Source organism: Mustela lutreola, chromosome 7, assembly GCF_030435805.1.
Source record: "Mustela lutreola isolate mMusLut2 chromosome 7, mMusLut2.pri, whole genome shotgun sequence".
Taxonomy (NCBI): domain Eukaryota; kingdom Metazoa; phylum Chordata; class Mammalia; order Carnivora; family Mustelidae; genus Mustela; species Mustela lutreola.
In genome coordinates, this window is record NC_081296.1 from 100331704 (window position 1) to 100348957 (window position 17254).

The 17254-nt window shown below is 35.1% G+C and overlaps 1 protein-coding gene and 1 non-coding gene across 7 annotated transcripts in view; both read left to right on the plus strand.

Moving 5' to 3' along the window:
* The window catches only part of PRPF39 (pre-mRNA processing factor 39), a 38352-nt gene extending 21209 nt beyond the window's left edge, over positions 1-17143 (plus strand). For all 6 annotated transcript variants that reach the window (XM_059182002.1, XM_059182003.1, XM_059182004.1 and 3 more), the window contains 10 exons: positions 98-265; positions 8306-8471; positions 8962-9069; positions 10172-10336; positions 10651-10777; positions 11151-11419; positions 12312-12496; positions 15718-15792; positions 16053-16173; positions 16405-17143. In XM_059182002.1, the coding sequence (XP_059037985.1) occupies positions 98-265; positions 8306-8471; positions 8962-9069; positions 10172-10336; positions 10651-10777; positions 11151-11419; positions 12312-12496; positions 15718-15792; positions 16053-16173; positions 16405-16461 (1441 nt within the window). In that variant the 3' untranslated portion in view covers positions 16462-17143. The remainder of the gene's footprint in view (positions 1-97; positions 266-8305; positions 8472-8961; positions 9070-10171; positions 10337-10650; positions 10778-11150; positions 11420-12311; positions 12497-15717; positions 15793-16052; positions 16174-16404) is intronic.
* On the plus strand, positions 11507-11592 carry LOC131837304 (small nucleolar RNA SNORD127). Its single transcript, XR_009355966.1, has one exon. It is a non-coding gene; the product is annotated as a small nucleolar RNA SNORD127 (small nucleolar RNA).
* Positions 17144-17254: the final 111 nt, after the last annotated feature.

Consider the following 17254-nt stretch of genomic DNA (forward strand, 5'->3'; position numbering starts at 1 on the left):
CTGAATGATTTGATATTTGTATTATTATAAGGTACAGAAATATTTTAAAAGTGATTTTATTTTGGAACGATAACTTAGAGGTGATTTAATTTTTCAGAACTTTTGAGCACGCTGTTCTAGCTGCAGGAACAGATTTCCGGTCTGACAGACTGTGGGAAATGTATATAAACTGGGAAAATGAACAGGGTAACCTGAGAGAAGTTACAGCTATATATGATCGTATTCTTGGTATTCCAACACAGCTGTATAGTCACCATTTTCAGAGGTGGGTGGAAAAATCCAATCATTAAAATATATTTGATTATTCAGGTAATTAATTAATGTTGAGGATTATAATTCTCTTGAAATGTCATGTGAGATTCTTTTAGATAAAAAGAGGAATAAATTTTCTTACTTGATAATCACAATTTATACACTTTTAAATTTTAACTTTTTCCCATATACTTTAGGAAATATTTAGGAACTTTACTGTTTTTATTTATTTGTTTTTAAAGATTTTATTAGAGACAGAAATAGTGACAGAGAGCATGAGTAGGGAGGAAAGCGAGAAGCAGGCTCTCTGCTGAGTTGGGAGCCTGATGTAGGGCTTCTTTTCAGGACCCTGGGATCATGACCTAAACCAAAGACAGACACCAACTGAGCCACCCAGGTACTTACTGTTTTTAAACACAAGTTTTTCTTTATCCATTTTATAGATGAGGAATAACGGGAATCCTATCTAAGGTGTTTTGGAGTGGTGAAGGAATGAGAAAATAGAACCCAAGTTTAATTATTCTTTGTGGTACTAAGTTAATAGAGTACATGGCACATAAATATGCTTGTTTAAAACTTAGTGGTTTACTCAGGGCTCCTTGGCTGGTTCTGTCTGTGGAGCATGGGACTTTTGATCTCAGGGTTGTATATTCAAGCCCCAAGTTGGGTGTAGAGATTACATTAAAAAAAAAAAAAAAAATCTTAAAAACAGAAACTTAATGATGTACTAAAAGTACATTCTTGTGATTCATATAACACCTTATACTGAAAACATCTATTTTCGAAAAGATCTATTTTATGTAGTAAATCTAAATCTGTTCGTATTCGGTCAAAAGTAATTTCACTTAAATTTCCCCACTATGATTTTGTCATGACTGGTATTATTTCCTTTTTATGAGGACTGTTAAAACAAATAATTCTGTGTGTTGCGATTTCCACATTGTTTTCTGATGTACTCAAAATATCCCATTGCTTAAGGACTCAAAGTCTTTCTGAACAAGAAAGTATGTATTGCCAGTATCTGCTGTGTTAATAAATACTTGCATGTTTTTTAGCTACCATATATTCGACATTTTTGTTAAAACTTTTGTAAGTAGTATAGTGTTAGAGCCTGTAAACTTAGTGCTTTTTTTAGTAAGTGAATTTACAAATTTTTTTTTTTACTAAAAATGTTAGAAGACTATGAAGCATCTAAAAAGTTACGTGGGTCAATTTGTTGAAGATTAGAGGAAGTTATGCAGATCCAGATTAGGAATAGAAACTGTATAGATCTGAATATATGGTCTCTGTTTTTTACGAAATAGAGGAGATGTCCAGGTTTCTAGGGTATAATGACCTAGGAAGACACTTGATTAAAGACATTATTAGGGGCGCTTGGGTGGCTCAGTGGGTTAAAGCCTCTGCCTTCAGCTCAGGTCATGGTCCCGGGGTCCTGGGATGGAGCCCTGCATTGGGCTCTCTGCTCAGCAGGAGGCCTGCTTCCCCTCCTCTCTCTCTGTCTGCTTCTCTGCCTTCTTGTGATCTCTGTCAAATAAAATCTTTAAAAAAAAATTATAAAGACATTATTAACACACGGCTTGACATAAGAAGTGCTTGATGCATATTTTTTTGAATAAAAGAATACAAAGATTTTAAAAATCCTTACGAGACAAAGAGGATACCTTTTCCTAAACCATTCTTAAGGGATCTACGGTATAGATAAAGTCTGTGATAAGAACTTTATTTTTGGTAAGAAAAATAAAATATAATTAGGAAACACTTGCTACATAGCATTTGCTATATGTCAGATGCCATTCTGAATGCTTATTTATAACTTAGAGCATTATTTATAACTTAGAGCATTATAACTTAAGCATATAACTTACAGCATATATAATTTATTTAATCCTCACAATAAGCCACTGAGGATTTAATCCTCATAATAAGCCAGTGAAGTATATTATTATCCCCACTTTATGGGGATATTATTATCCCCATTTTATGGAAGTAGAGACACAGAAATATTAAAATACTTGCATGAGGGGTACCTGGGTGGCACAGTCATTAAGCATCTGCTTTCTGCTCAGGTCATGATCCCAGGGTCCTGGGATCAAGTCCCACATTGGGCTCCCTGCTCAGTGGGAAGCCTGCTTCTCTCTCTCCCTCTCCCACTCCCCCTGCTTGTGTTCCTTCTCTTGCTATCTCTCTCTCTCTGTCAAATAAACAAAATCTTTAAAAATAAATAAATAAATAAATATTTGCATGAGGTCACAGAGTTCGTGTTTGGAAGCTGATTGAAACATAGATGGTGTGGCTCCAAAGTTCTTGGTATAGTCTCCTCCAAATCTTTTTATTGTTGTTTAATGAATATCCCAGGAAGCCTGGTGGCTCAGTCAGTTAAGTGTCTTCGTTTGGGTCAGGTCATGATCTCAGGGTCCTGGGATCAAGCCCTGCATTGGGTTCCCTGCTCATGGGGAGCCTGCTTCTCTCTCTGCCCCGCCCACCCCTATTTGTGCTCTCAAATAAATAAAATCTTTTAAAAAAAGTGAATATCCCAGTAGGTTTTTGAAATTATGTATATGCTTGTAATAGATACTGGTGGATTGCATTACACATACTGCTCTTTAATCTGCACTTTTTTTTGTTTTTAAAAGATGTATTTGAGAGAGATAGGGAGAGGGGGAGAGGGAATCTTAAGTAGACTCTGTGCTGAGTACAGAGCTCAATGCAGGGCTCACTCTCCTGACCCTGAGATCATTACCTGAGCTGAAATCACGAGTCCGAGTCCCATGCTTAACTGAGCCATCCAGGCACACCTAATCTCTTTTTCTTTTACTATATTGATAACCACTTTCCTTATCAATGTTTATAGCACTAGTGTTTGTGTAAGTAAATCTTAAGACATAACTGACTGCTTTGAGAACCAGTGGAATGTGTTCTTTTGCCTAATGCATTCCTACTCGGTCATTTATTTAGTACTTGTTATTTAAAAGATTATATACCATTTAAGTTGTAGAAGTAAAGGCTCAGAGAAGCTATGTGTGAATGGTGTTGGCTCTCAAGCTGGTCAGAAGTGTGGAGGAGGAAGCATGTTTAAAACAAAAGTGTTCAGCAGCACCTGGGTGGCTCCGTTGGTTGGGCGCAGACTCTTGATTTCAACTCCAGTGGGGGTTTTAGGGTCATGGGATCCAGACCCAGATGGGGCTCCCTGCTCAGTGGCAGATTTGCTTGGGATTCTTCTCTCCCTACACCCCTCCACTACTTCGCGCATGTACACGCTTCCCTCTCTCTTTTTTCCTCTCTCAAATAAATATTTTAATATTATAATTATTGTAATAATATATTATCATATTATATATTATAATGATACATTATTATATAATTTTCTCATAATAAAAATCTTTTATTTATTATTTTTATTTTATTTTTTTTTAAGATTCTTATTTGTCAGATAGCAGATAGTAGAAGCACAGAGAGCTGCAGGCAGAGCAGACAGTGGAGGAACAGGTTCCCTGCTGAGGAAAGAGTCTGATATGGGAAGCCTAATGTGGGACTTGATCCCAGCGGGATCCCAGCCGAAGGCAAATGCTTAACCATCTGAACCACACAAGTGTCCCTCAAATAAATAAATCTTAAGAAAAGTGTTGTAAGTGCTGTTATAGAAATATTTCTATTATGTAGGTTTGTTTATTGGATATATACTGATGACATCTCTAAGGAAATACGTAATTTAAAATTTTCCTTAGCATGAGAGTTTGTGATGTTGATTTAACTTCTCAGACCCAGTCCCTGGTAGTTCCTAAGCTCCAGACCTATTTAAATACTGATAATTTCCCAGCAGGCACTGCTCTTTTTGTGCTTCTGTGATTTTAATACCTTTTCTACTTCCCATTTGCCTGGTTAATTCAAAGTACTCAAAACCATACAGCTTAATTTTTTCTATGTGAAATTTTAATTTGCCAAAATAGAATGTTCTGTTATTTGTGTCAGCACTCTGCCTCTTTATTTACATTTGTCTTTTTTTTCTTTTTAAGATTTTATTTATTTATTTGACAGATAAGAGATCACAAGTAGGCAGAGAGGGAAGTGGAGAGATGGGGGAAGCAGGCTCCCTGCCAAGCAGAGAGCCCGACTCGAGGCTCGATCCCAGGACCCTGGGATCATGACCTGAGCTGAAGGCAGAGGCTTAACCCACTTAGCCACCCAGGTGCCCCTACATTGTCTTAAGAAAAAAAAAAAAAATTACTTTATTTATTTTAGGGAGGAAGCAGACATAGGGAGAGATAAACTTAAGTAGATTCCATGCTGAGCGTGGATCCCAGCACAGGGCTTGACGTGGGGCTCCATTCTTTGATCCTGAAATCGACCTGAGCTGAAACCCAGGGTCCAGAGTCTTAACCAACTGTGCCACCCAGACACCCCTACTTACTTTAACACTAATAACACTGCTTTGAAAGCATGTCTTATTTATTTATTTATTTATTTATTTATTTTTAAAGATTTGATTTATTTATTTGACAGAGAGAGATCACAAGTAGGCAGAGAGGCAGGCAGAGAGAGAGAGGGAAGCAGGCTCCCTGCTGAGCAGAGAGCCCGATGCGGGACTCGATCCCAAGATCTTGAGATCATGACCTGAGCTGAAGGCAGCAGCTTAACCCACTGAGCCACCCAGGTGCCCGAAAGTTTGTCTCTTTTTTAAACTGCTGTGCATATCTGTCAGTTTCTGAGACTTACTAATTTCTTTTATTCTTAGTATGTAGGAATAGGGCTCAGTATATATTAGACTCTTAGCCATTCTTTATTAAATTAGCTTTTTATTAGGAAAGGCTGATGAACGTTTATTGTTTAATACTCATATTTTATCACCATTTGAAATAATTTCCTATATAATAGTTAATACTATATTTTTTAAAGATTTTATTTATTTATTTGACAGACAACAATCACAAGTAGGCAGAGAGTCAGGCAGAGAGAGAGAGAGAGGAGGAAGCAGGCTCCCCAGTGAGCAGAGAGCCCGATGCAGGACTAGATCCCAGGACTCTGAGATCATGACCTGAGCCGAAGGCAGAGGCTTTAACCCACTGAGCCATCCAGGTGCCCCATAATGTAGCAATTATTTTAAATTTGTGCTCTGTAAGTAGTCATAAATTTTATATTTTTATTTGTAGCCTAATACTTATGAGTTTTTTTATTTACCTGAATATTAAGTCTTGTCTTTTTTTTTTTTTTTTTTTAAGACTTTATCTATTTATCTGACTGTGAGTGAGTGCATAAGCAAGCGGAGCAGGAGCTCCAGAGGGAGAGGGAGAAGCAGGCTCCATGCTGAGCAGGGAGCCCTACATAGGGCTTGCTCCCAGGATTCTTGGATCAAGACCTGAGCTGATGGCAGCCCTTAACATTATCTGCGCCACCCTAGATGCCCCTAAATTTGTTCATTTTCTTACTATACTTTCTGAAAATTATCTCCTCATTTCTAAGTTTTTTTTTTTTTTTTTTTTTTTTTTTTAATAAGGCAGTCTGTATTTTCTCTCTCCCAGTGGTGAAATGGATCAGGTTATCCTTCAGTATCCTTTGATTCTGCAAAATCTAGATTTGTTTCCCATGTTATATATATACATTAGTGAAAGCTTTAAAATCCATAAAAATTCAGGTGTGAATAGCCTAAATCCGTTTTAAGAAAACTAGGGAAAAGTCTATAAGATTAGAGCATAGGGTACATGTACAACTCTGTCTAATAATTAAAGAGGTCAGTCTGGTTTAGAATATGAAAGACTTTATCTGAGTAGATTGGATTTTAGCCTGAATGCAGGGTAAATGAACAGAAGTTATTTTGGTAGGAGGGAGATATGATCATGTTTAGTATTTTGTTCTAAATATTTACTTTTTAGAAATTGTTTTTAAAGATTTTATTTATTTGACAGAGTTCACAGGTAGGCAGAGAGGCAGGCAGAGAGAGAGAGGGAGAATCAGGGTCTTTGCTGAGCAGAGAGCCTGAAGTGGGGCTCCATCCCAGGACCCTGGGATCATGACCAAGCTGGAAACAGAGGCTTTAAACCCACTGAGCCACCCAGGCACCCCTCATGTTTACTTTTTAATAACATTTTTGATACCACCATTAGGGTTGAAATGGGAATAGTGAGACTAGAGTCTAGAAGCTGTCCATGTTTATCCAGATGAAAAATGAGCAGGATGTGAAGACATATTTAGAAGGTAGAATCAATAGGACCTGATACCCAGTGGAATGTAAGTGAAGTGAGGTTGAAGAGATTTAGAAACAGTGGTTGACAGTACCATTAATCAAAATTAGAAATGCTGAGGGTGTTGATTCTGGATAAAGATGATGCAATCATTTTAAGATGTATATAAATTTCCAAATTTAGATAGTGTAACTATTTTAGCTCTTTATGTTGGTGTTTTGATTTAATTTGCATATATTTGATTTAATTTGCATGTATATTGTGTGTATGTGTGTATATGTATATATATATATATATGTATACACATACACATACATATATTAAAATTAGTGTGTGTGGAAAAATGAAATGACTTTTTTTCCCCAAAAACACTCGTAGCTTAAAATTAACCTATTTCTTTGGCAGAGTTTTGGCGATTGGATAGAGTAGGATTGAGAAGTTCAAATTTTTTGCTTATTATTTCTGTATTCTGTATTAATAAGATTGACCAGGAAGTAAATGAAAATAGATAACAAAATGCCAAATGGAATCCATGGCAATCCTAACATTTAGGGACTGATAGGAAGGAAGAATCATCAAAGATCAAGGATCAGTTAGAGACTTGGAAGAAAACCAGGAAAGTGGTAACTCAGCCAAAGGCAAAGAAGCTACTAAAAGGAAAGCATGGTTAAAGGCCTTTAATAGTGAAGACATTTTTAGAGTATAGACTGTACTATGAAATAAGTGTCCATTTAATTTTGCATGTAATTTTGGTGACTTTTATTACGGCAATTTCATTGGATCATCTTGCATGGACACAAATTCAGGAGTAATTGGGAGGTGGGGAAGGAACTGCAAACATTTGTTGATCATTTTCAAATGATCATTTGTAGTTTAAATAGGGATTATATTTAATTTTAAAGTGATTTTGCATAAATAAGTCAATCTTGCAAAATAGTATTGTGCCATTTTACATGTGAGAAAGCCAAGACTTAAAGAAGGGAAAAACTGGGGCACCTGCTGGCTTGGTTTGTTAAGCGCCTGCCTTTCAGGTCATGAAAGGGGTCTTGGGATCAGGCCCCACATTAGGCTCCCTGCTCAAGCAGGGAGTCTACTTCTCCCTCTTCCTCTGCCCCTCCCCCACAGTTGTCCATGTCTGTGTGTGCTCATTCCTTCTCTCCCAAATAAATAAAATCTAAGAAAAGAAAAAACTTGCCCAAAGTCAAATAACTAATAGTGTACCGAATTACGATTTGAATTTATGCCTGTCCATGCTTTCTCTATTATATTGCAAAGGCATGAAAGAAATGAACATGTCATCAAGTGGTCGGTTTTTATTATAAAAAAGGATAGAAAGGGTTTGGTGTTTCATATCAGACTTCTTTTTGAAAGAGTACTGTGTAGTAGGAATTGAATGTCGGATCTAAAATTACACTTTTGGGGCATCTACGTGGCTCAGTCATTAAGCGTCTGCCTTCAGCTCAGGTCATGATTCCAGGGTCCTGGGATCCAGTCTCACATTGGGCTCCCCGCTCTGCGGGAAGCCTGCTTCTCCGTCTCCCTCTCCCACTCCCCCTACTTTTGTTCCCTCTCTCACCATGTCTGTCTGTCTGTCTTTCTCTCTGTCAAATAAATAAAATCTTTAAAAAAATAAAATTATACTTCTGGGGCGCCTGGGTGGCTCAGTGGTTTAAGCCGCTGCCTTCGGCTCAGGTCATGATCTCAGGGTGCTGGGATCGAGTTCCGCATTGCGCTCTCTGCTCAGCGGGGAGCCTGCTTCCCTCTGTCTCTCTCTGTCTGCCTCTCCATCTACTTGTGATTTCTCTCTGTCAAATAAATAAATAAATAAATAATTATACTTCTTATATAGAGCATTTATTTTTATTGGTTTCTTTTAGATTTAAAGAACATGTACAGAATAACTTGCCTAGAGATCTGTTAACTGGCGAACAGTTTATTCAGCTGCGGAGGGAATTAGCTTCTGTAAATGGACATAGTGGTGATGATGGTCCTCCTGGTGATGATCTGCCGTCGGGAATTGAAGACATTACCGATCCAGCAAAGGTAACCAGATGAGTAAAAAATCCTTCAATGCATGAGAAACTAGACTTTATATCCCTTGACTGTGTGTGTTGTGTGACTTGTATCTCGTATAAAATTTATTTCTAATTAAGGCAAATGGGAATTCTTTAGCTATAATGTGGTTTAAGTACAGATTTAAGGTAGAGAATCTATTTTACTATGAGACACCTGGAAATAGCTTGGACGAGCTAATAGAATCTATTTTACTGAGACACCTGGAAATAGAAGGGACGTTTTGCCCATGCCGTAATCTACTGGTCCACCTTAAACACACACAAGAAAGTGGTTTATTAGGAAATTCTATTATAAATTTTAGTATTTTTAATTGTACTTTGCACATAATTGTTAACAGTTTAAAACCTATACTATTCTCATAAAGTAGGTGTGGATAGTATTTAAATGTAAACAATAATATTAAAAAATTCCAGTATGTAACTTGTGTGATTTAATTTTTTTTCTTTTTCTTCTCAAGCTGATTACAGAAATAGAAAACATGAGACATAGAATCATTGAAATTCATCAAGAAATGTTTAATTATAATGAGCATGAAGTTAGTAAAAGGTGGACATTTGAAGAAGGTGTAAGTGTTTTTGTTTTGTAATAGGCTTCAAAATATAAAGTTAGAAATAATGTATTTTCTTTTCAGTTTTGAGTAATGTCTCTACTCCTTTTTATTTTTGCCTATTTAGATACCATCAATTTCCCATGATCATTTTTATCATTTTCCTTTATCAATTTTAGAATCTTCAAGAATGAATTCAGATTTACTCAAGTTGGAAGATAACCATTTTTTGCACTTATTCAGTTTTTTTAAGTCATCTTAATTGAGTTTATACTTTTTGTACAACAGAATGTACCCATTTTAGATGGGTAGTAAAATGAGGGTTTCCCTCTAAAGATTCTAATTTATTTCTGTTTTTTTAAACAATTTTGAGATAAAATGCACTTACCATATATATAGTTCATCCATTTATAAGTGTATAATTCAGTAGTTTTTAGTGTATTCACAGATAGGTACTGCCATCACTGTGGTCCATTTTGGAATATTTTTATCACCTCACAAAGGAATCCTTTACCCTTTACCTTTAGCTGTCACCCTTCTACTCCCTCACCTGTCTGCTCCACCGCTTATCCCCAGCCCTAAGGTACTACTAATCTACTTTCTGTTTCTGTAGATTTTCCTGTTCTGGCCTTTCATTTGAGGAATCATAGTATGTTGTTTTTTGTTGATTGGCTATGAGATTTGACTGTATATTCAGATGACAGGATATGGAACTAGTCTGTCATGCCAGAAAGTTCCTTTGGCCCCTTTTTCATTGAGTAACCTCCACCCCACTCCTAGCCCTAGGCAATTCCTGATCTGTTTTCTGTTTTATAGTTTGTGTTCAGTTTTAAAATACTCAATAAGGATAAAAATTTACTGGACATGAAATTATGTAGTGTCATTACAATTACTAAATAAGTGGAAAATACATTCTATTTCTTCAATTTGTAAAACCTAAGAAATTTAATTTTAAAAGTTTTTATTGTGAAGTATGGTGATTAAAATATTTTGGTTCACCGTAATTACATACATAATTTAGATAATTCCTATTATTACTATAGTTATACATTTTCTGGTGTTGGTATTGGTTTACTTTCATTCCTATGTCATACTTTTTTTGGTCATACTTTTATTGCAGATTAAAAGACCTTATTTTCATGTGAAACCATTGGAAAAGGCACAACTAAAAAACTGGAAAGAATACTTAGAATTTGAAATTGAAAATGGGACTCATGAACGAGTTGTGGTTCTCTTTGAAAGATGTGTCATATCATGTGCCCTCTATGAGGAGTTTTGGATTAAGGTAAGAAAATTAGGTGCTCTGAAACTTGAACATATTATAAACATTGATCTAGTGACTAACCTTTTTTGTACTTCTGTTGAATGTTGTTCATATAACTATATCTGTTGCATTAGGAGATGGTCTGCTTGCAACCAGATTTGACTGCTGCATATGCCAACCTCGTTGCCTCTCTTCGTCCTTCCTTACAGAAACTAGTCTAGTGGTTCAATAAAGGTGCTGAATGGGTTTAAAAATAGAATTTTATCGTTCTGTCACATATTTAATGGCTTGTTCAACTGTAAATTATTCAGTATTTCCTCTGTTTCTGTATGTAGTATGCCAAGTACATGGAAAATCATAGCATTGAAGGAGTGAGGCATGTCTTCAGCAGAGCTTGCACTATTCATCTCCCAAAGAAACCCATGGTGCATATGCTTTGGGCAGCTTTTGAGGAACAGCAGGGTAAGAATGAGGAAATTTGGTTGGTATTTTTGGGATTTTAAGTTACTTCAGGAGAAAGTTCTAGGAATTGAGTCCTGAGGGATGGTGCGAAGCAGAGGTCATTAGATTTTTTTCTATAAAGGGCCAGATAGTAAATAGTTTAGGCTTTGCAAGCCATATGGTCTCTTTCTGACAACTCTGCTGTTATAGCTCAGATACATCTGTAGATAATAGATAAACAAATGAGCATGGCTTTTTCCAGTTTTAAATTAAAAAACAAAACAAAACAGGCAGAGGGCTGGATTTAGCCTGTGGACTATTATTTGCCATACCTTGCATAAAGGATATTTTAGAAGTTTAAACAGAAGCATAAACATTTAATTAACATTTCTAGGTAATATTAACGAAGCCAGGAATATCTTGAGAACATTTGAAGAATGTGTTCTAGGATTGGCAATGGTTCGTTTGAGAAGAGTAAGTTTAGAGCGACGGCATGGAAATATGGAAGAAGCTGAACATTTGCTTCAGGATGCCATTAAGAATGCCAGATCAAATAATGAATCATCGTTTTATGCTATCAAACTAGCTCGGCATCTTTTCAAAATACAAAAAAACCTTCCAAAATCAAGAAAGGTGCTTTTGGAAGCAATCGAAAGAGACAAAGTATGTATTTGTATTTTAGAATATCTTTCATAAAAAACAAAAACAAAAACAACCTAAAAACAATGCTTCTTGTTTGATTTCTCGTTTTGGCAACTATGATGAAAGATTTGGTCTGTATGTAATATATTTCGTTACTAAATGAAGACAACAGTCCCTCTAAACTGATGTTGCCATTCTTGAAAAATTTTTTGAATTATTAGGAATTAAAAGGTTGAGAAAATTAAAATAATTGGATTAAAAATGGTTTCAGACACTGTGACGCATTCTGTTTCTCTCATGTTTAGAAAATTTATAGCAGATTTACTGATTATTTTAAGTAGAGGAGGACCTGGAAGAATACCTTATAATCAAAAGCATGATAGTTGTCTATGTTTTATCTGCTATACCAGTGAGATTCTCCTTTTCCAAAGTATTTCACTCTTATCAGTTGATAAAAGGCAGTGTAATGATATTTCTAAGTTTTTAAGGATTTTCAGCTAATACTAGGTCTCTTTAAGACACAGGTCTGTAATTGCATTTCTCAGCTGCAGTTGAAGATGATTACAGTTGTAAAGATTTAAACTAATGGGAACTGTAGAAACTTATTTTTTAATGTTTTATTTTTTTATTTGTCATTGTAAGATCAAGCCACATTAAACCCAAGGTAATAGGGATTTTCACTTACTGGGATTTAATAGTTTTTGTAATTTGGGAGATAGTAGGGTGATGTCATTACTTCTCAGTGTGCTAATTAGTTTTTTGACGTATTTTGATGTATGCTCAAAACATTTAACATGTTAGATTTTAATATGATTTTCAGTATTTTTCAAATTTAGACATTAAGGCATTTTAAATATCTGTTCTAATCAAAATATCTTAGAATCATTATTAATTGATACTGCTTTTTATACAGGAGAATACAAAGTTATACCTCAATTTACTTGAAATGGAATATAGTGGTGACCTCAAACAAAATGAAGAAAATATCCTAAATTGTTTTGACAGAGCTATACATGGTTCATTACCTATTAAAATGAGAATTACATTTTCTCAGAGAAAAGTGGAATTTCTTGAAGATTTTGGTTCAGATGTTAATAAGTAAGATCTTAATTATATATTATCTATTTATTTGCATAGTCAATGAGCATTGATAATTTTGGGAGTTTGATGATTAGTACAAATTATTGCTAAATTTAAAATGTTTGCCTAGGTTACTTTTTCCTCATATATATGGAGGGTAAACTCAATTTTGCAAATGTGTATGTATTTAACAGGAGGATAGATGGTTTGTCTTTCCTTCAAAATTGTTTTCAAAATTTTAGCATGGTAATGCAATGAGTGAAGGCAGGAAACTGCAATCCCATCAAAAAGAAATGAGTCAGGGGTTGAACCCTAAAACACAGAAATAGAATATAGGCCACTAAAAGTGGATGGATTTAATCTGAAATAGGGACGCCGTTTTATCTCTGATTGGAGAAAATGGATATGGTTGCACAGATCATGCCTAATGGGCTCAATTTAATGCATTGTAAAAAGCTGAAAGTTGAGGGTGGTGGAAGGATTCACTCTAAGGCATTTGGGAAAAGGAGAAGTTTAGGATTTATATTTGCAAAATAGAAGAGTAGAAGTACTGGTAAGAGTGTTGCTGCTGTTCCATTCTTAACTGATTCTAGTGGGGAACTGTCCCACCTATTAGTAGGCATGTCCCTTTTTTCCTTAGAAAGAACCATTGATAAAATGAGGATTTATGTGTCTTTATATATGTATGTATATATTTTTGATGGTTGAGTAAAATTTTAGTTAACATAATAAACATTTTAAAATAAGTTAATTTTTAATACAATCGTATGTATGTGCTTGATACATTAAATGTGTTTTATGGATTATCTAATGTAAAATATGTAAGCCTAATGAGAAGGGTGTAGGTACTGTTTTTTGTTGTTGTTGTTGTTGTTCTTTTAATAGATGAAGAGAGGCTTAAAGAGATTAGTAGTGTTTGCAAAGGTCAGTTCGCTATTATTTCATTGTGCAGCTGGGAATAGAACTTGCTTCAAAGTCTGTGCCTCTAACCACATGTGCTGTATATTTAGTGTCTTCTGTTTATTTTGTACTGAAGAAAGTGCACAAAAGAAATGGGATATTTAATTCCAGGTTTTAGTCTAGTGGATGGTATGATGATCAGAGAAAATATGTAAGTATCTGAGGTGGCACAAAACTGTTAAAGGCGGCTGTGATTTCTGTGGATGAGAATGGATTTGTCATCCTTCGCAGAGGAGATGGGGCTTCATTTAGGTACTCCTGGATTCTGATAAGGAAAGCATAAAATGGTCGAACAAAAGTTCATTTAAAAGTTACATACGCTTTATTGGAGGGCTTTTGTAGTAGAAATGTGATGTTAATTGTGCTGTGCATTGAACACTGGGCTGGGTTAGAGCGCATGCAATACCACAAATGACAGTAGGAAGCTGTTAGAGTTTTGACTGAGATTATGTGATACATTTGAATTCGGTGATAGTATGTGGGCAAATCTGAGGCTCGACATAAAGATACCAGTTAGGCCCTTGCAAATATAGTTATAGAGAGTCTGAATGTCAGGTCTAAGATTATTGTAGTTGAAATTTAAAAAGGGAATGGTTGAAAAATAAATGAGCTTAAAAATTAGAAACTTAGAAATTTAGGTAGCAGTTATAAGGTATTGGTAAGAAGTGATGTTTAATTCAAACAATATATGCTTAAGTCTTAGCTTAGTCACTTTACCATTTGTGTATTCCTCAGTTTCCAGATTTTCTCATGATTGAATCTCTGATCACCTAATCCACAGGTTGTTAAAAGTCTTAAAAGAACTTAGTCCATTTAAAGTGTTTGATGTTGAGTAAATCCTTAACCAGAGATTGCTGGTATTAACAATTTTAGAGTCTTTTGAACATTTTGGGATCAGAGTTACAGGTTATCATTAGATGTGTGTGTGTGTGTATATGTGTGTGTATACACACACAGATAATATTTCTGTATAAATGAGAAATACAGAAATATTAATCTGTGTTCAGGTTTATGATTACTTAAAATAAGGCCATTTGTCTTTATAAAAAAAAATTTCAGAAAATGGTAAAAGGTAAATAAAATCTTTAGGATTTTTACAGTCAGTTTGGCTTCAGGGGACACCGTTTTTGAAGTTCTGAGTTCCAGGTGAGATAATGCGCACATATCAATGTTAGAATTTTTTAGTTTATTAAAAATTATCTTCAGAAAAATTTGAGAGAGTGCACGTGCATGCAGTGGGGGGGGTGGGCAGAAGGAGAGGGAGAGAGAGTCTTAAGCAGACTCTGCATTGAGTGCAGAGCCCAGGACGGGCATGATCTCACAACCCAGAGATGACCTGAGTGAATCCAAGAGTTGGATGCTTACCGAACTGTGCCATGCAGGTACCTCCTAAAAAACTACCTTTTTAATCAGTGATAACAGATTGTAGTTCTGTATTAGTTTTTTTTTTTTTTTAAGATTTTATTTATATGAGAGTGCAGAGAGAGCGAGCAAGCACAAGCAGGGTGTTGGGAGAGGGCAGGAGAGAGAGAAGCTAGCTCCCTACTGAGCAGGGATCCTGATGCGGTCTTCGATCCCAGGATGCATGGGATAATGACCCAAGCCAAAGGCAGACTCTATAACTGGCTGACCCATCCAGGCGCCCCTGTAGTTTTGTATTAGTTTTAGTTCAATTTATCACGTGGCCAATGTTTAAATATAATTTATCCTAACTGGTGTCAGGTATCTTAATAAGCAGTGTTAAATTAGATCTGAAAGTATATAAATTACAGAATGGTCAGGACTCATTCTTTGCACTGACAAAAACACACCCTCAAAGTCACTGTCTTAGTTGTGTAGTAAATTTCTTAGGTGGGCTCTCTGTGTTAGAAATGATAATCAAAGTTAGCTCTTTACCAATATCTCATCACCTTCAGCCAACTGTAGTACAGAGAACAGGCATTTTTCTAATAGCTCAAGAATCCCAGGACTTACTAAACATCTTGATTTGGGCCATATTGGTCGGGGGATTACTGTAATTGGCCAGTCCTGAATCCCTGAAGCCCCATTTGAATCAAATGGGCTGAGAAGCAAAGCTGAGAGTAATGGTTTCCCAAAGGAAATACATTGGTAAATGTAGCTGGGAAGTTTTGCTAATATTGGTTCAGTGGATATTCACTGCAACATATTTTTGTTTCCAAGTAGAAATAAGTCCAAAACTTAATAAATTTAACAGTTTGGTTTTTGTGTATTCCAGAGGTTTTTTTTTTTTTTTTTTTTTCCCCCCTCTTCCCTCTCAGGCTTCTGAATGCTTATGATGAACATCAAACACTCCTAAAAGAACAGGATTCTTTAAAAAGGAAAGCAGAAAATGGGTATGTAATGAAGGGATGCTTAAAAGAAGACATTTTATTGTGGAAATGCCTTTAAAGATAAATATTTTTACACGTTACCTCCATGTTGTGGTAGTTTAGATACTTTATATTCATAATTTTAAAAAATCATACAAAAGTGAGTGGTTAAAAACTCTACTAAAATAAATGTACGTAGGTACAAATGTACACATTCATCCATTTGTTTTAAAAGTACTTACCTGTGGGAATTTTCAAAATTTCTATTTTGTCCTTTTATTTAGATCAGAAGAACCAGAGGAAAAGAAAGTTCACACAGAAGATACAACTTCATCATCTACACAGATGATTGATGGTGATTTACAGGCAAATCAAGCTGCGTATAATTATAGTGCCTGGTATCAAGTGAGTTCACATAATTTAATCTTTTGTTCGTGGATGTTAGAAAAGCTTAGTTAGGATAGGTTTTTCTTTTTTTTAAACAACTTATACTCCAGACTGTATAATAAATTATTTTTGTGGTTAAGTCTTAGAATTGTTAGTAGTGAACACATGCCTTTTTTCTTAATTATATCTACTTTTATAAATGGAATCAACCAGTTCTAGCATGCTAACATGTGTGCTTTTTCCTTTCAGTACAATTATCAGAATCCTTGGAATTATGGACAGTATTACCCTCCCCCTCCAACCTGATGAGAAAATATATCAGATGGAATGTGTGAAAAATACAAAAATTATTTTTTTTTAATGAGGGATGTAAACATAACATAAACTTGTTGTATTTGATAACTTGTCTTCCTGTTTCTGTGTAACATGATTTGTTTAGGAATAGGGGAAAATGTCACTTAGTAGTTTACCACAGATATTTCCTACCATTTATAAAATTTACTTTTTATTGGAGAACTATTTTTTTGATTTTTGCATTAAGTGGTCTAGAATTCTTTTGCAATGCATTCGCAACAGTTTTGTAGCCTTAAGGGGTAGGAAAAAAAAAAAACTGACTGTAAATCATGTCAGTATAGTACAAGATTCTGAAAATATGTAAGGGCTGGTTATTAAGGATTTACCTCTGTAAAAAAAAAAAAATGGATTTTTAACCTTTGATGACAAGGTTTTGTCTGTTTCAGTTATCCTTGTGAATTTGGATTTAACTGCCAGAAAAGATACACTATTAAATACTATGTCTTGGGATAGAGATTATAAATGAAAAATGGAATGTTTGCATCCCTTTTAAAAAATGAAAATCATATCAAAAGTATGTTGTTTCAGGAGACTTTGTATTTAGAATATTCATGTAAAACTTGTGAGCAAGCTTTCATTTTGATCAAACTGATCATCTTCATTTTTGTAATAAAACTGAAGACTTCTCAACAAATTGTTATGAATTTATTGGGGGGGGGCTGGATCACCTAACAATATGGACTTTATTTTCATTATTAGTGATTTATTGTTTTTGAAGTATACTTTTCTTGAATTTAGTTGTTCT